Source organism: Vombatus ursinus, unplaced genomic scaffold, assembly GCF_900497805.2.
Source record: "Vombatus ursinus unplaced genomic scaffold, bare-nosed wombat genome assembly UNPS02000749.1, whole genome shotgun sequence".
In the NCBI taxonomy this organism is placed as follows: Eukaryota; Metazoa; Chordata; class Mammalia; order Diprotodontia; family Vombatidae; genus Vombatus; species Vombatus ursinus.
Window position 1 is genome coordinate 19,408,666 of NW_020940527.1, and position 21,750 is coordinate 19,430,415.

The 21,750-nt window shown below is 41.1% G+C and overlaps 1 protein-coding gene across 1 annotated transcript in view; it reads right to left on the bottom strand.

Annotated features, from left to right (window-relative positions):
• The window catches only part of ANTXRL (ANTXR like), a 96,825-nt gene that overhangs the window by 14,419 nt on the left and 60,656 nt on the right, over nt 1-21,750 (bottom strand). The window contains exons 14-17 of the mRNA XM_027860352.1: nt 20,481-20,519; nt 19,422-19,520; nt 18,205-18,372; nt 15,684-15,764 (exon numbers count right to left, since the gene is read on the bottom strand). Coding sequence (XP_027716153.1) covers nt 15,684-15,764; nt 18,205-18,372; nt 19,422-19,520; nt 20,481-20,519 — 387 coding nt within the window. The remainder of the gene's footprint in view (nt 1-15,683; nt 15,765-18,204; nt 18,373-19,421; nt 19,521-20,480; nt 20,520-21,750) is intronic.

Here is a 21,750-nt window from a genome sequence, read left to right on the forward strand (position 1 = left end):
GTCCTTGGCTGTAGGTTCCCCATTCACGCCCTAGGCAGAGGTCTGGGTTCGAGGGCTGAGCTAAGAGACTGAAGTGGCTTTAAATCTGTTTTCAAGGCTATGACCGGCATGCTTTGTTCTCTTCTACTAGAGTCTGAGGCTGTGTGGTCATGTCCCTGCATTAGCTGTGTCTGGGTTGAGGCAGTTGGTTTGGTGGTCACAGCCCAGGATGTGGAATCAGGAGAATCCTACCTCCCAATACTTACATAGTTGGTTAGATGGCCCCTTCCAGTCTATGATTTATGATCTACAGTACTGACTATCACTCTTATTTTAAAATGTTTTCAGAATATGAAATGGGAAAAAACATTAGAATGGTTAATTCTGTGGCAAAGCAATTTCTTACCAATTTTTCTGCCTTCTTTTACTGAAAGATATACCTGGGCAAGTTGTTTAACTTTTCTGTGCCTCAGTTTCCATATCTGTAAAATTAGGGGTTGGACTCAATGTTCTCTAAGGTCCTATCCAGTTCTAAACCTATGTACTATGATTGATTATTTCCCCTCTTTTTATCTGAGGGGATTCCAGTCAAACGAATTATGGTGGGAAAGATAGGCCACAAAGATCCAGACCACAATCAGACCAATTTGATTATGCTCTAGTACTGTCACCAAAGATCTTGTGAAACCAAGTCTCAGTTTCCTCACCTGAAGAATGGGTATTATTTCTGACAATGTGGTTGTGGGATGCAAATGGGGTCAACTCAGTGGAAGTGTTCTGAGAATTATGTGCTGTAAAAATGAAAGATAATATTCTTCCACTGTGGTTGCTGTCCACGTTTCTACTTTGTTGTCAGACAGACTCCTGTAAGGTCCTTCAGTAAAAGAAGGCCGAAAAATTGGCAGGAAATTGCTTTGCTTCAGAATAAAGCGAAACCATCCTAATGATTGGTATGCCATTTCATATTCTGAAAACATTTAAAAATTAGAGCTATGGTCAATAATATAGATGATAAATCATAGACACAGAGCTAAAAGGGGTCTCAGAAACCATCTAATCAAAACTCTTGCTTCTATCCCCATTTCATAGATAAAGAAACTGAGGCATAGAGAGGTTAGGTGACTTGCCCAATGGTCACCCACCTTGTAAGTTTCAGAGGCAGGGTTTGAACTCAGATCTTCTTAATGCCAGGTGCAGCATTTTAATACAGTATGTCACCGTCTTTCCACTTGTATTTGTATTGGGGACCCCTTAATACTCCTTAACGATTCCCAGCACCCAGCACAACGCCAGGTACACAGTAAGCACTTCATAAATCCTTGTTGACTTGATGCCTCCATTTTATAGGTAAGGAGACTAAGTTTCAGGGGTATTCAATTTTTATATTTTTCAGATATACTGTCCTTACTGTGTAAATCACATAAGTTGAGTTCTGCTTATGTTTATCTTCTCTCTCTCTCTCTCTCTCTCTGTTCTTATGCCCTTAAGGCTCTCTAAAGTACAGCTGTCTAGCCTAGTCATTAAATCCTTAATCCTTGGAGAACTTTGTGAGCAATCCTTCAGTTTCAATACGGGACTTTAATCTTCCGCTTGAGCGAGGCTGCCTCGTCACCGTCTCTCACAGGAGCCAAATGCTGGTTTCCCAATGTAGCCATCCTCCATTCACCAGCCCTTGAATGGGGACCAGAGCGGCTGCGCGCCCGCGTTTGCCAGACAAGCTGCCTGTGCCGCCAAGCTCCACGCTGGCTTCCCCCTCAACACAACACGGCTCTTCAAAGCCATCTCTGCTTTCTCTGGAGTGGCCCTGCTACCCAGGGCTGGAAAGGAGCATGTTCCCCCTGGGCTTGACTCCATCGATCCTCTCCCTGGTGCTGGGATGACGTCTGCACAGATCCCCGGGTACCCGGCAATGTGCTGTTCGCATCGTGCAAAGAGATCAGATGCACGTTTTCCAGGGGCTGGATTTACTTTTGCATGCTTCTTAAAGGACTGTGATGGATGGCTGGCTTATCCTCCTTAGAGTCTATATTTAGTCATCCCAGACTTTCTGGTTTGCTTTGTTAAAAGGACGGGAAAAGCAGTGGAATCTTGTTTCCTACTTTAGTTTGTTTTAAAAGACTAACAGTCTGAAAACAAAAACAAAACCCTCTTCAGTGATCTTCCTCTCCATTTGATCTATAATATTCAATATAAGATCATAGATTTTGAGCTATGCCTCATATTTTTCTCTGAAATACAAATGGACTTCTTTGAGCCTCAGTTTTGTCATCTGTGAAATAGGAGTCAAATAAACTCCTCTGCTTGGTGTTTAAAGTTCTTCACAGACTGGGTCCATCCTCCCTTCCCAGCCTTCCTTGTCCCTCATCTGTAAAATAGGGATCAGATCAAAGTCCTCTGGCTGGCATTTAAAGCTCTTTACCACCTGGCCCCATCCTACCTTTAGACTGAGCCTTATCAATCCCTTCCATAGTCCAGTCAAGCCAGTCTTTTAGCTGATCTTCAAACACCCCTCTATCTCCCTTGTCTAGAATGCACTTCCTCCTCAGCTCAGCCTTGGGAATCCTGGCTTGTGTTAAGAGTCAGCTCAAGCCCAACTCTCTAGAGGAGGCCTCTCCCGGTCTTCCTCAGTCAGGAGCCCTTAGCTCTTTCTGGGTTGTGGCCCTCTTTGGCAGGCTGATGAAGCTAATGACCCTTTCTCAGTATTTGTTGTTGTTCATCATGTCTGACTCTTCGTGACCCCAGGAACCCTAGCATGCCCGTTCTCAGAATAATAATTTTAAAAAATATGAAATAAAAGATAGGGTTTTAAAGGAAACCAATTATATTGGAATGTAGTTATCAAACTATTTAAAAAATAAGTTTGCAGACCCCAAGTTAAGGGTCTTTGCTAGGTGCTAATGCCTTCTCCCCCAGGTTACCTTTTATATGCTTTGTATGTGTTTTGGGTGCATATATAGTGTACAAACACATACCCATGTGTTTATATGTTGTATAATACATATGTGTGTATATTATACACACATACATGTATCTATGAACACACATGTGGGACAAGTATATATTACACACACATATGTGTATCTTATATAAACAAATGCATATTGTATATACATGTATTGTATATGCACATTGTATATATTGTATATATACACATGTATATTATATATACACATGTATGTGTGGGGCAGGTAGATGTGTATGTATTATATATATTATAATATACACACATATGTGTATGGTAGGTAGATGTCTATGTATAACATATTTTATACACATAAATGTGTGTATATAAGATATATACACACACATAGATGTGTGTGTCTGTGTCTGTGCGCATGCTGCCTTCCCATTAGACTGTAATCCCCTTGAGAAAAAGACATTTTCACTTCTGTCTTTGTATCCCCAGTGCCTAGCACATAGTAGGTGCTTGTTGACTATTGATCAATGGGGATAATAATAGCTCCCATTCCCAGTGTTGTCTCGAGGATCAAATGAAATAATATACCTAAAGCGCTTTACCAACCTTGAAGTGCTCCGTAGATGTGAGCTGCTGTTATCATTGACCTAATTATACCCATTCCCATTTCAACAGTGCTCAAGTTACAAAGGACTTCACTCACTGGATCCTCACAACAACCCAGTAGTAAGGGAGTGTTAGCATGATCATCCTTATTTTACAACTGAGAAACTTGACCTGAACCTCAGAGAGCTTGCGTTCCACCCATTGTCCCATAAACAAGAAGTGAAGTGAAGGATTCTGGACACTATAGGCCTGTGGTCTGTCCTTTACAGCTACAGATCTGGAACATACCTTTGGTTAGGAGAGAATTCAATCACATTGCCCCTACTTCGTGGCCGGGAGAGCAAAATACCCCAGAGATAACATAATGCATGGTTAAACATGGATCCTTGTTCTCTTTATCCTCCAGAGCAGGCAACTCGGCCTCCACAGGAATCTGGGCAGCTTTCTGATGGGGTCACGGACACTGATCCCTAGAGCTCTGGAAAGTGAGGGGCAGAAACCCGAAACTACAAACTCCAGGAATGGAATGAAATGTTATCTTTCTCAGCCTTCTCTGTTTTCTTTCTTCCTTCCTCCACTCCCCCCCCCCCCATCCTTTTATGAACTGCTGTAATGCCAAGAGGGAGCACTATGTTCTCTCTCTCCCTCTCCCTCTCCCTTTCTCTCTCTCTCTCTCTCTCTCTCTCTCTCTCTCTCTCTTTCCTTTTCTTCCTCCCTCTCTGTTTCTCTCTCTCTCCCCCCTTCCCCCCTCTCCTTTCTCTCTCTCCTCCCTCCCTCCCTCCCATGGGGCAGAAGGGTCATGAAAGTTTGGAAAGTGCTGCTATATTTGCTTCACCTTGGCCTTTCCCTCTAGATAGCATGCATTTCAAGTCAAATACCAACTGGCTGACATCTTGATTAGATAGGAAGGCTTAGTACTCACTTCTACTCTGATATTTTCAAGCTGAATAGATTACTTAGGATGAGGCATCGGTGTGGTTTTTAATTTATTAGCCTTAACCTCCTTTGTTTTTAGCTTTTTTCCATTTCTACTGCTTCTTCCTCGGCAGGGGTTTTCATTTTTTTATTTTTATTTTATTCTTTTGCTTTTTGTTTTTGTTTTTTTGGCTAGGCAGTTAAGTGACTTGCCCAGGGTCACACAGCTAGTAAGTATTATGTGTCTGAGGTCAGATTTCAACTCAGGTTCTCCTGAATCCAGGGCCAGTGCTCTATCCACTACACTACCTAGCTGCCCCTTGGCAGGGATTTTTAAAAGGCATATGCCATTTACTGACAGTTTTATTTCTCTGAAGGCAGAGGATTTAATTCTGACCAATTTGGAAAAGTCATTTTATTTGGCAATTGGAAATAATTATAAGAACTTTGGGATAAGGTATTCTTGTATTTGCAACAGCAAGAAAATGGAACACTTGACATAAAAATTAGACATGCACCTTAGAATTCAGTCAGTCTTTCAACCAGCACAAAGTTTAAAAAAAAAGTATAGTATTATGGTCAGAGACTATAAAAGGTAATGCAGCTCACTAGGAATTAGAGATTCTTAAAAAATGGAATTCTTGACTATAAAAGCATAGATAATGAAAATGAAAAAAGAAGAAAAGGGAGAGATCAAAAGAAAGGGGGTATGGCTACATTGGGAACTCTCTGATGAACTCTTGGAAACTTCAAAAGACAGTCTATAAATTGTGCATGCCTCAGCATGGTATCTATTTAAAGATGCTGGCTGAAACCTCCCCTGGAGGTGGATTTTCCTGGACATTTTCTGGATATAAATGGCCACACCTGCTCCCTTTCTCTCTGGGGTTCCATTGGCATTGCCTTTCTCTTCAAGATGAGAAACATCTTCAAAACCTACTTTGGTCACCATAATTAAAACACTACATTTATATGTCATTCTATTGTATAGCTAATCATTGCCCACATGTTTCTCATTAGCAACATCACAACCTAGTGAGGCAGTGGTATAGGATTATATTATTATTCATTTTGGTAAACTGAGGGTTAGAAAAGTTGAGTGATTTGCTCTCATGGCAGGTCAGGAGCTGAACACTGAGTCGACAGATATTTATTGAGTCCTTACTAAATTTTTTTATGTAGGAGGGCCACCATCTGACATGGACTTTGAGGATTGGGCTGAGGATTGCAGTGGGTGGGAACGGTATGAATAGTCACCAAGGTGGTAGCATGTGGGTCATGTTTTGGAACTAACAAAGACTGTAGCGTTTATGAAAGACTAAAGCAGAGGTAAGAGTAGTTGTCCTCTGCCTCTGTCTTAATACCTTCTCCAGGAAGAATTTACTGGAAACAAAGTTAGAGGTTGCTCAATGCAGCTGCCTTATTTTATAGATGGCGAAACTGAGGTTTGGGGAAGTTAAGCATTAAGTGATTTGCCCAAGGTCACACAGAAAGTAAGTGACTGGGCCAACACTTGAATTTGGGTCTTTGTCTTCAAAGGCAACATTTCCCACCACACCACACCACACTACCTCCAACATCAATGGGTCTGGCCTGGTGTGTACTTCTATCATAGCAACAGACCCCACAGAACTGAGGCCATGCAGTTAGCAAATAGCAGAGCTAAGATTTGAGCCTTGGTCCTCCAACTTCAAATACAACGGTCTTTTCCTCCACCATAATGCTCCTACAGAATCTAAGTTATTCTTCCAAGTGGGGCAATGCCCCAACTTTGGAGGAGATTTGAAAAGAGAACCTAGGTCTCATTGATGGAGTCTCGGTAAACGAACTGCTTCCAGCAGTTGGAGGAGGGAAGGGGATAAAGGGCAGATTTCCATTTTATAAAAACTTTAAGTAAACAAGACTAGTTCTGCTGAAAAAAAATGTGGTCTTTTTTTAGCTGAGGTTTTTGGTCAACCAAGCCTTTCAGAATTTCCTGTGATATTATGTGCTGAAGTGCAGAAATCAATGGATTTGCTGAAACAAGCAACTAAACAAGCATTTTGGAGGCACTGCCTCTTTGTTGCTCAGCTCAACACCAAACTTTAAAAAATGATTTAACTCTCTGAACTTCTTTTGCACTTCGGACTGTGAACATTCTTCGCCAATAATGAGAAAAAGGAGAAGTTTTGAAACAAGTTATCACTGACATAGGAGAAGAAAGGGCAAGGTTATGTTTCCATTTTTGCCAAGTTACTTCTACCTTTTCTGTTTTGGTTTTCCATCCAAAGAATGAGGAGGACATCCTGTAGGCCAAGAAGATCAGCACCATTTATGGCGTGGAATTTCTTTCAATTCAAATAGCATTTATTAAGTGGGTGTGGGCTCCTTTGCTGATCCCTATGCATGTTCACTCTTCCTACTTAGTATATGTATATTTGTGTGAGGCAAAACTTAAGGCTTGTGGAGGGAATGTTCTTGTGTTTGGTTGCTGAGCTATTTCATTCAGTGCTTTTGCTTTATCCTAAGAGTGTCATCTGAATGACTAGTAGAAGTAAATACATCATTAGGGCTCTTGAGCTATAGTTTACAGAGGATTCTGATCCATAAAGTAACTAGAACCTAAGGTAGTTTTTCTGGGAGTCTGTAGGCTGAGGGGGGCCCTGGGTGCTACTACTTTCTTGGGAGAATGACTAAATAGGGTATTTATTATCCATGGTCCAAAGAAGTGTCAAGATGGGTTTTTATTTCAGAGGAATGGGACAAAGGCTGATATCTACTGCACTTATGGTCAGTGCATCAGACAGCTGCTTCAGTATTTTAATGGTCTATGATTTCATTAGTGTGGATACTCCTTCCACCCTTGACAGAGAACCCATTTCTCTGATTCTGTAGTTGAATGTTGCTATGGCTAAACAATGCATCCACCTGTAGACACTCTGGTGATGAGCTCCTACAAACCCAGCCAGGCTGGTCTTTGGATGGCAGACATATCATCCAGCAGTAGGCCCACAGGTGGGTTTCCACATGGATGGAACCTGCCAGGACTTACACTCAACTGACAGTCTTAGAGGACGTTGGGTCACCTCCTTGCCATGACAAAACATCAGAGTAGGATCTTAGTAGAGGCAGAACTAAAAGTGGGGCTGACTCTGCCAGATAAGGAATATTAATCCTGCTGTGGGGCAGCTAGGTGGCACAGTGGATAGAGTGCTGGCCCTGGAGTCAGGAGGACCTGAATTCGAATCCAGCTTCAGATACTCTAGCAGTGTGACTCTAAGCAAGTCACTTAACCCTGTTTGCCTCAGGTTCTCCACCTGTAAAATGAGCTAGAGAAGGAAATGGCAAGCCACTGTAGTATCTCTGCCAAGAAAACCCCAAATGGGGTCATGGAGAGTCAGATACAGCCGAAAAAAGCAAGGGTTGTGACAGCTTCACCCAAGATGGTCTGTGCGTTACCTGCCTTTGCTCATGAACAAAGAAGACTCTGGACAAGAAGCTTGTTTACACAGAGACACCTATTTACTGCTCTGCTGGTCAGGAAGAGGAGATAAAATATCCCACAAATTACTACTTTATTTGAAATGATGGTGGCCTGAGGAGTGTCTACTTCCTCCCCATTGTCCCTCACTGTGTGACCCCTGAGGCTGGAACTGGGTATAGCTGGTATTCTGACCACAGACCCCTTCAAAGGCAAGGCTAATGATCAGTCTTCTCAGAAACTTGACTTAATTAGGGCTTCAGGAAACCCTGAGGCCCACATCTTCTCTTATCTCATCAATGCTCTCCACGTTCCATTGGTCCTATCTCTCTTCACATCAATATATCCCATAGTCCTTCTACTGGTAAAACCGTCTCAAACGGAATGAATGGAATAGGTCTTGTAGATGAATTCAGTCAAGACCTTTCTTAAAGAGTCCCTCTGAAACTATCTCTAAAACTCAAAACCCATTCTGCACAGAGCCTGGTATAGCACAACCTGCCATTTTGGCTTTACCCGTTACAGCAGACAATTTTGTTTCCCTATGTTTTATGTTTTTGATAAATATCTAAGTCTGAGGACCAACTCCTTAACAATGAGTTAGATAAAGGCATGGATGTTATCCTTATCTAATTAGAAGATGACACAAAATTAAGAGGTACAGTTAGCATATGGGATGATCAATCAATCAATATTTACTAAATGCCTACTACATACCAGGCGCTGCACCGATCACTGGGGATGCAAGTACAAAGAATGAAATAGTCCTTACCCACAAGGAGCTTACAATCTAATGGGGGAGGCAATGAACACAAGTTCAATGGGAGTCAATAGTGTGACATGACGGTCCAAAATGCTAATGTAATAATATATCGTAATAATGGAAAGCAATGTCCAGAACAAAGGATTTGAGAGTCTCCTTGTACTTTGTCCTGATCAGACCACATCTCAAATGTCGTGTCCATTTTAGGAAGGTCAATTGCCAGGCTAGCAAATCCAAAGTGAGGCAACCAGGATTACAGGCAATTTGCGACCAGGACAGAGAAGGTTTGTTTGGGGGAACTAGCATCTGAGAAGAGAGGATCTATGAATGAAGGGGAAAACAGAGCTCTTAAGTATTTGAAGGGCTGTCATTGGAAGACAGATTACACTTGTATTGCTTGGCCCCAGAGTGGCACAACTATAAAAAATGGGCAGGGGTTACTGAGAGTGAGCAAGTTAGCCTCTAAGAATATCTGGATATGATAGAACTTGGGGGTAAAGTCCAAAGACCTTATTTGTTGCCTTAGATGGGCACTATCAGAGGTAGGCTAGGCTGCCTGTAGTAGCTAGTTCCTAATAGTTGGCATATCCCTATGTACTTTGGAAAAAAAATCAGAATCTCTTGGTTATTTATTAATTTTTACCATACCTATGATTTGAACAGTATAGGGACATCTCAGTGAGGAACCTCCCTCCACCACTGCAGATGACCACTTTCTCTGAATCTCATAATCTTTGAGAGTTGCCAAAGGCACTAAGGAACTTTCCAAAGATCACATAATCAGTATGTGTCAGACGTTAGACTTGAACCCTGGTTTTCCTGACTCTGAGGCTGGTTCTCTACCCACTGCACCACACCGCCTTTCAGTGATTATTCTCCTCATATTAAGGAATGAAAACAAGGGTCATATGAAATGACAGGGGATGGATCTGGAAATACAACCTGAGCCACGCTGATGAATCAGCTTATCACAACAAGCATGGATGTAGCCACATTCCTTTGCATGATCTGGATTAATGATACATAATCTAGAATAAAAAGACCCTTTTTTTCCAGAACATTTTCTCAACCTTGTTATTCTCGTGGATTCCATTATATCCACAAAATTCCCTCCTCTATATGCTGGAAACCACACAACGCCAAGAACCCCAAGAAGTGGTAGTTAGTATTTTCAAAATTTAAAAAAATTAAAAACTTTAAAAAAAACCCTTAAAAAATGGAAACTTCAATTGGCGTAAACCATTTTTTTTTGCAAGGGTAGGGAGGGGGCGATTCTGACTTTGTGATTTCATTGGAGAAGAAAACTCTCAGTGAGGAAACTTCTATCCATGCAGAGTGAAAGTTGTTCTGCATCTTCTTAGTCTTAAAGGTGGGTAGGTGAATCATGGGGCCTTTGGATAGATCTTGGGGGGGATGTTCTCGTGAAGTTGGATGGGAAGATATATTTTTATTTTCCCTAAAATTTCACTGAAATTGAGCATTTCCTTCAACTATTTAAAAACATTGTTCTGAGAAGTCCTTAGATGTCACCAAAGAGATCTAGGAAGCAAAAAAGATTAAGAAGCCTTAGGGGGTAGTGGAGAGAACCCTAGAGTTGAAGTCAGGAAGACCTTAGTTTGAATCCTGCCTTAGATACTTACTAGCTGTGTGACCCTGAGCAAGTAAGCAATCACGCAGTCTCAGTTTCCTCATCTATAAAATAGGCCTAATAATAGTACCTACCTCATTGAGTTGTTGTGAGGATCAAATGATATAGTGTTTGAAAACTGATCCAACCATTTTGGAGAGTAATCTGGAATTATGCCTGAAGAATTATTAAAGTACCTATACCCCTTGACCTAGCAATACCACTGCTAGATCTATTTCCAAAGATGATTGGGGATAAAGGAAAAGAACTTATATGTTCTAAAATGTTTATAGCAGCTCTCTTTGTGGTGGCAAAGAACTGGAAATTGCAGGGATGTCCATCAATTGGGGAATGACTGAACAAGTTGTGGTATATGATTGTGATGGAATACTACTACTGTGTTGTAAGAAAAATAAGCTCAATGATTTTAGAAAAACATGGAAAGACTTGCATGAAACAATGAAGAGCAAAATTAGCAAAACCAAGAGAACATTGTATACAGTAAGAGCAATATTATTTTTTTTCTTTTGGTGAGGCAGTTGGGGTTAAGTGACTTGCCCAGGGTCACACAGCTAGTAAGTGTCAAGTGTCTGAGGCTGGATTTGAGAACAATATTGTTTTAAGAACGACTGAGCGAATAAGTTATTTCGACTATTGGAAATGCCTAAGTTAACTATGCAAGGCATATGAAGAAAGACACTATCTGCATCCAGAGAAAGAACTGATAAAGTGAAGTATGTATAGAATAATTTTACATATATAAACTTATTTTTGTCTAACAGTGACCATCTCTAGGGTGGGGGAAGAGAAGAAAAAGAGGGAGAAAAAGAAATTTACATGATAACTTTGTTGTACATTTAAAAGTAATAGCAAATTGTACATAGTAGATTTTCAGTTTCATGTGCAATCATCTTTTTTTATTGTGCTATGTTATAGAAATGCTTGTATTATTCCATAAATTAAAAATAAAAAAAATTTTTAAAAGTTCTTGGCAAATCTCAAAGTGTTATATAAATGTTGGCTATTATTGTTATTATTATGATCGAAAGGCTATTATGGCATGCTAGGATAGAGAGTTGAATCTGGATCCAGGAAGACTTGGGTGTAAGTCCTCTTCCTGACATAAAATGGCTCTGTGACTCTGGATAAGTCACAACTCAGTTTCTAAGGCAACTTTCTAAGATTGTAAATTGCTTAGAAAGTGCTGACTTTCCTTGATAGAGGAAGTTTCCTCACCAGGAGTTCCCTATATAAGTGAAATCACAGGTCTAGTCCATATCACTATCATTCATCATCATCATCATCATCATCATCTTTATTGTCATTATTATTATTATTATTATTGTAGAATTGCCTGGGGCATTGAGAGATTAAGTGGCTTACTAGAGTCAGACAGCCAGTATGTGTCAGAGGCAATACTTGAACCCAGGTCTTCTGGGGTTCTGGGGTTCTATCTTCCCAACTCTGAAGCTGCCATTCTATCCACTACTCCAAGCTGCCTCTAAAATCCACATATCATAATAATAATCTTGGGCCTATAAGCCCAAACAACTTTTTTCCAAAGAGCTCAAAGTGTTTGAATAAATGTTTCCATTTGTCCATCTGCTAATTTGGAATGGATTAGCTGAGACTCAAAGGTCTAAGTGATGATTGATACCACAAAACATATTAGTGGTAGAGCACAGAAATCAGCATCATTGATTCCCAATCCAAGGTCCTATGCATTGGCCCATATAATTTCCCTCTTTGTAATCTCAGCTTCAAATAATTACTTTTGGGAAAATAGAATGATTTGGGATCATTTATTGCTTCCTTTTCAACCTTTGCCAACTCAAGCTAATTTTGTTGGCTACAAAGGAGGGCTGGCTTCTAATACTGCTTGACAATAAGACCTTTTCTGTCCTCTTGCCTTGATGAACATTTGATTCGTTGACTTTGCCCTCTACTTGGCTTGCCCTGTTTTAATTAACCTCAGTCTTGTTCTTTTTTTGTCTTTCCCTTTACCACCCGGGAGCACTTTACATGTGAGTAACTGAGTATCCTTGTTTGGAAATGTTTCAGGGCTGCCTCGACCACAGTGGTGGCATTGTGTCGTGGGTGACAGAAATCTACCAGCAGCGCCAGGGAAAGGCATGGGATGAAATCAGATCCTATAATGTAACTTCTATCAAAATACAGCTGGGTCTAAAAGGCCCATTCAAAGACCCAGAGGCAGATCTAAAAAGTCAATATGAAGCTTGAAGCCCAGCTGCCCAAGGAATCCCCATTCAGGGAAACCACCAAAAAGACTGGTACCAGTGGTGTTCACCTTTCAATTTCTGAACTGGAATGACATGGAAACTTTTGCTATATCCCATGCAGGCTCCAAACTCTTACTCACCCTCCTAGATACTACATAGAATATATGTGATTTATCATTAGCTTTGCTAATTTTTAGGAAAAAGGGACCAGAGGAAATTAGAGGCTTTATCATAGAATCAGGACAGAAGTAACCTCGTGTGTTCAATTAATCCAGTTATCTCTCACTAGGCAGAGCAGCAACTGATATATTGATCCATAGACTGAATATAGTCTGCTTTATTAAAAGAAAAAATGTATGCATAAATGCATATATATTGAAAAATAACACTGGTTATAAGCAGTACTCAGATTTCATAATGTTCCGATTTAACTATTAAGCTTTCCCTCTATTCAAATCAATATGATAAATTCTGCCAGAGTAGATGCATACCTAGCTTTTTTCAAATGGTCTGATAACAATGAAATATATCCAATACTGAGAGATCTACCTAAAAGGAGAAACTTTGCCTGGTACCTTTAATTCAATTCAACCAATATTCATTAAGCATCTCCCATATGCTTCATACTCTCAGCTGTTCTTCCTTCCAACTACAAGGCTTGTTATTTTAAGAAGTTCATTTCAGGTTGTGGTAGTCATCTGATGATAAATTCCCATCTCGGGATTTCATATCAGAATTCATAATGTTTAGCAAGGAGCATGTCGCAGAGATTTGATCTTACTCCAGAATTATCAGGAGATAATGGAACAAAGAGATCAAATTACGTTCCAAAGAAAGGTGCTGCTGGCTCACTCAACTTCCTTTAGATTCATGACAAGCTAATTAAGGGAAGTGAGGAATGATTGGCTTGCATTTTAGCTTTCCTACAGGATATAATTCTTTAGACCAGCCATACTATGGCATGCTAGCATTGGAGGGATGTGTACTTGCCTTGGGAAGTAATAGCATACATGAATTCTAACATAATGACCACCATCTAAGACATCAAAACCTAAAAGGAAGGAACTCATCATTATTTATTGGTGAAAGATCCTTATAACTGGTATCTTTCAGAAGTGAAAACTGAGTAACTGTAATTAACTCTGTAAATATAATACATAAAATAAATTTCATGATCATCCTCAAGGTAATGATTCTGAGTGCTCATTAGGCTGATTTTGATGTTAATGAAATGTTTAAATAGGAAATGTTAAATTTCCCATCCTATTGAAGTCAATTTTGGACTTCATAGATGAATGAGTTTTGGTCCCACATCTTTAACTGCCTCCACTTGGAAATCCCATAGGCATCTGAAACTGAACACGTCCAAAACAGAACTCATTCTCTTTCTCCTTAAACCCACTCTATCCTCCATACTTCCTATTTCTGTGGTGGGTATCACCATTCTTCTGGTCACCCAGGAATTGTCCTCTATTCTTCATTCTCTGTCACCACCCACATCCCATCATTTGTCAAATCTTGTTGATTTTCATCTCAACAAGAGTTCATGCATTTATCACCTCTCTGCTCTTAATATAACCGCCATAATTCAGGCCATTGTCCCCCATCTGGAGGGTAGCTTCACAACTGGTCTTCCTGCTTCTAGTCTCTTCTTTCTCCAATCCATGACAGCTATCAAGCTGACACTTCAAGGGTAAGTAGGACCATGTCACACTCTGATTAAGAAGCTTCAGTGGCACCCTTTTGCTTCTAGGTGAAATATAAGTTCCTTTGTTTGGTATTAAAAACTCTTCACAATCTGGTTGGAGTTTATCTTTCTAGGCTGATCACGCATGACTCCCATAATGTACTCTACATTCCGACACATGACTTCCCATAATGCATTCCATATTACATCAGAACTGACCCATCAATTGTGGTCCACACATGAGGTGTGTCATGTCTGTGTCTTTGTATTAGCTGTTTCCGTGCCTGGAATGTTTTCCCTCTTCACCTTTACTCCTTTGAACCCAATCTACCTCTAAGGCTGAGCGGAAATGTCACCTTCCCAAGAACCCTTTCCTAATTCTTACAAGTCTTATTGCTTCAGTCCCAGCAAACCCTACCCCCTGTGACAAACTTGGGTTTATTTTGTATTTGCCTATTTGTAAACAAGTAGCAGCTAAGTGTCACAGTGGATAGAGCACTGGGCTTAAAATCAGGAAGACTCATTTTCATGAGTTCAAATCTGGTGTCAGACACTTACTAGCTGTGTGACCCTGGGCAAGTCACTTAATCCTGCTTGCCTCAGTTTCCTCATCTGTAAAATGAGCTGGAGAAGGAAATGGCCAACTACTCCGGTATCTCTGCCAAGAAAACCCCAAAATGGGGTCACAAAGAACTGGACACAACTGGAACAATAACAACAACGAATTTATAAATGTTGTTTTCCCACAGTAGAATTTCAACTCAATGAGGGCAGAATTTTTTGTTCCTTTGTATTCTCAATGCCTAGGCTAGTGCATGGTGCGTTTGTTATTTAGTCATGCCTAACTCTTCGTGACCCCATGAACTTGTTCACAGGGTTTTCTTGGCAAAGCTACTGAAGTGTTTAGCTATTTCCTTCTTCAGTGTGTCCCCAGTTTATAGTTGAGAAACTGAGGCAAATAGGGGTTAACTGACTTGCCCAAGGGTCACACAGTTAATAAGTGTCTGAGGTCACATTTGAACTCAGATCTCCCTGACTCCAGGCCTGCAGCTCTATCTATTGTACCACCTAGCTGCACAGTGCATAACTGGTGCTTAATAAAGGTTTGAATTGGATTAATATCTTTCAGCTATACTGCAAGTAACAGAATTCATGCCGCTAACAGCAGTGGTTACAGGATACCAATATTGGGATGATTTTGAACCAAAGACCTTGTTATTGTAGCTTTCCATTAAAAATCTTCTATTTTGCTTTTCCTAGGCCAATGCAGAAAGATTCTTTTTTTTTTTTTTTTTTTTTGGATAGGCAATTGGGGTTAGGTGACATACCCAGGATCATACAAGCTGGATTTGAACTCAGGTTCTCCTGACTCCAGGGCCGGTGCTCTACCTACTTTGCCATCTAGCTGCCATGAAAGATTCTTAAAGGAATAAGAAAAGGACACTGCTGACCACAAAAGTGCCACAAGATCACACTTGTGATATCTTACCTTGTCTCCTGGCTGGGGTCTCATAAGTGATACTTGGTCATACCCTTGTCGAACCAATGCCCACAAAGCATCCAGTTTGCCCTAAAAAAAAGCCACATTCTGTTACTTTTCAGCATTTGACCATTTAAAATCATGACTTAGGTAATTCTTCTGTGTGGCACTGATCAGGTTTACAAATTAAGAATTATCTCCTAAACCAATACTCGTCCTCCAAAGACCATGACTCATTTCAGATGAGATATAGTTGTGGGGGGAACTTGGGATCAGGATCAGGATTTAAAGTCAAGGCTGGTGATGAGGGAGAAAAAATTCTTTAGAGAAAAGGGGTGCCAATGAAGGAAATGGAGAGCTTGAGATCCTAGAGAGAATGGAAAGATTAAAGACTATAGGTCATGAGGGGAAAGGAAGTGATAATTTAAAATAAGATCAATGACTCTCAGGGGAAGTAACATCTGTGGCCTTCTTCTCTAATGCCTTCATTTTCAGATGAGCAAACTGAGGCTCAAAGTCACATAAATGGTGAATGATAGGGATAGGATTAAAACTTAGGTCTTCTGATGTCAAATCAAGCACTGTATAGACCGAAATGGGGTTAGGTCCCTCCCAAATAGTCCCTCTGATTGACTGAGGTGCCCAAATGCAAGAGAGTTGGGAAGTGAAGATAAAGGCATATTCAGCTTGAACTGGGTACAGCTGTTTGGGAGGCAAACGGAATCAAACTCTGATTACTCCCAACTCTTAAACACCCTGTGCTGATCCACATGATGAGACTTTGGGATATTGCTGCTTCTGCTCTCTCCTCAGGACAGCACTGTTTACTTTACTGGAGGCCAAGTCAAGTCAAGAAAGCATCTATCCTAGTGGAGTTGGCAAAGCTATTATTTCATTGCAAGATTCTGTCCTGAGACCTTCTTACTCAGGAACATACCTCTACCATGTGGACCACCTTCTCACATTGGTGAGTTTCTTCTGGTGCCTCCTCCATTTTGGGGATGGGACCAGGCCAGTCATGCTTCATTCCCCTCAGAGCTGTGCCGTTGACTGTCTGGACTTTGTCACTGTACATTTTCATGGGCATATTCCCTTCTCAAAACCTCCCTACTCCTTTTAGTTCTCCCTTTGTGTGTTGTCTTACCCCATCAGAATGTAAGTTTCTTGAGGGCAGGGACTAGCTTCATTTTTCTATCTGTATCCTCAGTGCTCACTCAGCACAGTGCCTGGCTCATAGTAAGCACTAAATAAATACTAGTCACTTTGTTGTTTTTCCTCCCCCAGTTATACCACAGACCTTTGGGATAGACCATAGTACTTTTTGGAATAAAAACTACATTGTCTTCTATAGGTGGGGATGGGTGACCTTCATGTTTCTTTCATCTACTTGATGCAGAAGAAAATATCTCCTTTCTCTACACACAGAGATATGCAGCAGCCCTACAACCACAGCTGTATACTTTGGGAGTGAGGCATCTCTGGTTTTCATCATCCCTGTGCCTTCCCATACCAAAACACCATTTGCTGGCCACCATTCCTCTATACAGATTGTCTCTCCCCATTTAGAATGTAAACTCCTTGAGGGCAAGCCTATCTTGTTTTTGTCTATGTAACCTCAGCACTTAGCATAGTATCTGACCCAAGAGAGCTCAGTTTCTCTTTTCATTCATTCATCCACAGCTGGGGTATGAGGTACAGGAGCTGATGGTGAGCATGCCCATTCTTTGGTGTTAATTCTCTGGTCTTCTGAATGACTTTGCTCCTATGTATTGTGAACACACAAGAGACTGTAAATTCTTCTTCCGGCTTGTGAGCTCCTTGAAGGAAAGGACTTTATGTCACTACTACTTAGCAGAGTCCATACAGTCAGTACATAGTCAGTATAGTCAGTCCACAGTCAATACACAATAAATATTTTAAATTTAGAATTGGCATCCATCTGAATCTCAATAGGAAGGCATTTGATACGATTCTTCAGCTGCAAGTGACTGATCTACTGGGGAAGACACAGTCTTGGACCAAAGACAAAGTTGCTGTTGTTTTTATGGCTGGGGAAAAACAAGTTAGCCTAGTCGGGTCTTGAGTCTATTAATGACAAGCTAATGAGAGAACCATAAACTACAGCCATCCAGTTCACAATGGACATGGGATGGTATAAAGGAAAGATCATTGGTTCTGAAGTCAGAAGTTTGAGTCCTACCTTTATCTTTTATTATATGACTTGGTAAAATAATTTAATCTTTTTAGGCCTCAGACTCCTCATCTGTAAAATGAAGGTCTTGGACTAGATGACCCCAATGTCTTTTTTGTTTGTAAAGCTGTGATCCATGATCAAGTTTGTAAACTGTTGGACCTGTGTGACCCCTCTGACTCTCAATTTCCTCATCTGTAAAATTAAATGCTTGGGTGACATGACCTCTCAGGCCTCCTCCAGCTCCAAATCCTATGAGCCCTGTAAATGGAGAGTCCAGGGAATACCATCTGTACCTCAGTCTCCCTGCCATAATCATGCACCTAACCCATGTCTCACCTTGATGGGAGTGTACCATTTTCTCTGTGAAGGAAGCTCTTTCCTGCTGTGTTTCTTTGGTTTAGGCTCCCACGGCTCAAATTCTTGCTCTGGTAATTTGATGACAGCATTTTTGGGCTTTTCCAGTTTGGCCCCTTCCTCTGTTGAACCTTTGTCTCCCCATCTCACCTGAGCACAAAGACCAGAAAAAAAAAAGGAAAAAAAAAACACGTCTGAAAATGTTGCCAGCTTAAGTTCTCTTTCACATGGTTGTTCACAATCTTCTGGGCCTTCTCCTCCCCACCCCCTTTGACTGGAAACTTGAGGAACTACTTGTTTGAGTTCTTTGAATTTTGCCAAATCGGTTTTCAAATGGATCAGATAGACTTGGGATTTTTCCTTTCCATTTTTCAGTCTGAGTGAGGACAGGCCTGGCGTGTCTGTGACTCAGTATTTCCTTATTTGTCAACGCGTTGGTCAAGTGGTTTGAAATCCAAGACATTCCCTAACCTGATGACATCATCTTTATAATCTTTCTCACGAGGAAGGTCTAGGAATTTAATAGATGTGACCCAGCCCCCAACTTTCAGAAATTCCAGGCAGTCTGCTAGAGGTCCTACTGACTTCCCAGAAGTCACTGAAAGATCACTGAAAGCTCTGGTTGAACATGGGTAAGGCTGAAAACTAGGTCCTTGGCTATCTTTCTGACACCACAAGTTAAAAATACAGAGTATCCTAAAAATTTGTTCTACTCCTCAGTCCCCAAATAGTGACAACAAGGACCCAGTACATCTAATGAATAAAAGCAGTGAACAAGATAAATCTTATCTCTTTCATATGAGTTCTGGCTTTCATCTCCCCTGGTCAAGGTCAGTTATGGTTATTGAACAGGGAGTAAACTCTTCTTCTTTTTTATTTATTAATTTTTTTTGGTTTATCAACAACCACTTCCATAAGCTTTTGAGTTTTAAATTTTTCTCCTCCTCCCTCACCACCTCCCTCCCCAAAATGGCACGCTATAATATACATTCCTATTAAACATATTTTCACATTAGTGATATTGTAAGTAAGAATTAGAACCAATAGGAGGAACCACCAGAAAGAGGAAATAAAACACAACAGAAGAAAAAAAAATAGCAAATATTATGCTTCGATCTGCATTCAAACTCCATAGTTCTTTCTTTGGATGTGGATAGCATTTTCCATCATGAGACCTTTGGAGATGTCTTACATCTTACCTCCATTCTTTTAATGCCTCCAACTCCTCGGCCACCATAATAAGAGGCATCCACTGTTGGCCACTTTTTCTTGGGCATTCCATCTTCTTCATCTGAGTCCTAGTCAAGTCAAGTCATCAAGCATTTATTAGGTGCCTACCAAGTGCCAGGGACTGTGCTATGCCCTGGGGATACAAATAGAGGTAAAAAGACAGTCCCTGCTCGCAAGGAGCTCACAGTCTAATGGGGGAGAGACAGCATACAAACAGTGATATACAGACAAGATATACACAGGATAAACTGGAGTCCTAGGAAGGCATATAGTATCTATATACTTGTCAGGGGCTTGCCAGGTGATACAAACTGTCTTGGATGATGCCCAGTCCTGTAGTGTCTCCAGATTGGTTGGCCTCAGCAGGGTGTATTTACATGCTAATGGCAAATAAAACCCTATTGTTTTCACAGCTGTGGCTGTTCCCTGAGAAGCCTGTAAGCATCATGGTGTCCCCTCTTCTTCTCTCCAGGCCACCTTTATTTATATCAGCTCTGTATAAAAGATTCATGAACACAGTTTGCTTGGGAGGGCACAGACGGCCACACCGTGGGAATGAATTGTGCATGAGGCAGGCTACTGCCTTGGAGCAGAACAAGGGAGACAGGGAGCCCACTCAATGAAGTCATTGATTAGCTATGAGAGTGAGGGACAGGAACCCTCATTCACAGTGATGTTCTTGGGGCAACTGTGTGTAGTCATTCCAACAGCAGGACATCGCTTTTTGAACTTTCAAAGTCCTTATTTAATTCAGTAGGCAGTTAGAAGTTGTCTAACATAGGCCACCCAAGAATTAGCAATTTGATGGGAAAGACACAGGGATTGGTTTGGTTTGGGAGGCAGACGGGAAGTGTTGGCATAGTCTTGTTCAATTCTAAATGTCATCAAAGTCCCCGACTGTTGACCTTTCCCTTCTATCCCTTCCAAGACTAACTTGTCCCTTTGTCCAGAAGTACAAAGTGAAGGTAGTCACTTTTCCGGTAGGCTAAATGCTGGGTACTGCTAAAGTTAGGGTTAATAATACTTACCGCTGGTGGGGGTGGAGGTGGGGGTGGTTCCTTAATCACCTGTAATAAGTACAAAGTCAGAGTTTTAAACTGGGCTTTATGGACACCCTCTTAGCCTGCTGTGGAAGGCAGGAAGCAAACAGACTTCCCTGAACTGACTCATTTATATTCATTAAAGGAAATATTTCCCACTTATTACTTCTAGGGTATCTAACCTCCTTAACTGTTATTCATTGCAAAGTAGTGGAAATAACTTGTGGAAACAAATACCATCTTCAGCGTAGGCTCAGAGAAGACAGACACTCTTCTCTTTTGCTGTTATTCGGTTGTTTATTTGTGTCTGACTCTATGTGACCCCAATCCTTCCCTTTGACCCCTAACCAAAACCTTAGACTTTGCCCTGGGATGCCAGGTTCTGATAAGGGAGATTTTACCTCATTTTGCCTGCGCCTCCATGACACTTTCTGGCCATCTCCACATCACACATGTCACCCTACTCTTTCCAGCTCCTCTGTAGCTATTTTCTTTCCTTATTAGAATGTAAACTCCTTGAGGGAGTGGGATTTACATCTCAAATACTTAGCACATAATCTGGAACATGGTAAGCACTTTATCAATGCTCTCTCTCTCTCTCTCTCTCTCTCTCTCTCTCTCTCTCTCTCTGTTTGTCTCTGTCTCTCTCTCCTCTCTACCTATCTACCTTTACTCCTAGGTCTTCCTGAATTGGAAACCATGCTGATGCTACTATCTTATCCTAGAACTTCCCATGGCACTGAGACTTCTTTGCCCTGGAACATCCAATCATCCCTGTGGTCTTCTCAACCTGGAATATCCCGTCTTCAAGGTCTATACCCTTCCCCCATTGGTGAGTTTCTCCTGGAGCTTCCATTTTGTGGAGAGGCTCAGGCCAGCCTTCATTACCCTTACAGACCTATTTCTGACTTCCAGACTTATAAACCACGTGGTGAATAGTGCCTTTATCTTTACCTTCTGCCCCTTTCAACTTCTTTTTGTTTATTTTTTTCCCACATTAGAATGTAAGCTCTTTGAGGGCAGGTACTGTCTTTCTTTCAGCTTGTGTAAGTATCCCAAATGCTTACAGTAAGCACTTAATAAATGCTTATTTCCTTGTTTTGCTTTCCTTTGTTTTCCTTCCCTCCTTCTTTTGCTTTCTTTCCTTCCCTACTCCTTTGCTTTCTTTGCCTCCCTCCCTCTCTCCTTCCTTCCTTCCTTCCTTCCTTCCTTCCTTCCTTCCTTCCTTCCTTCCTTCCTTCCTTCCTTCCTTCCTTCC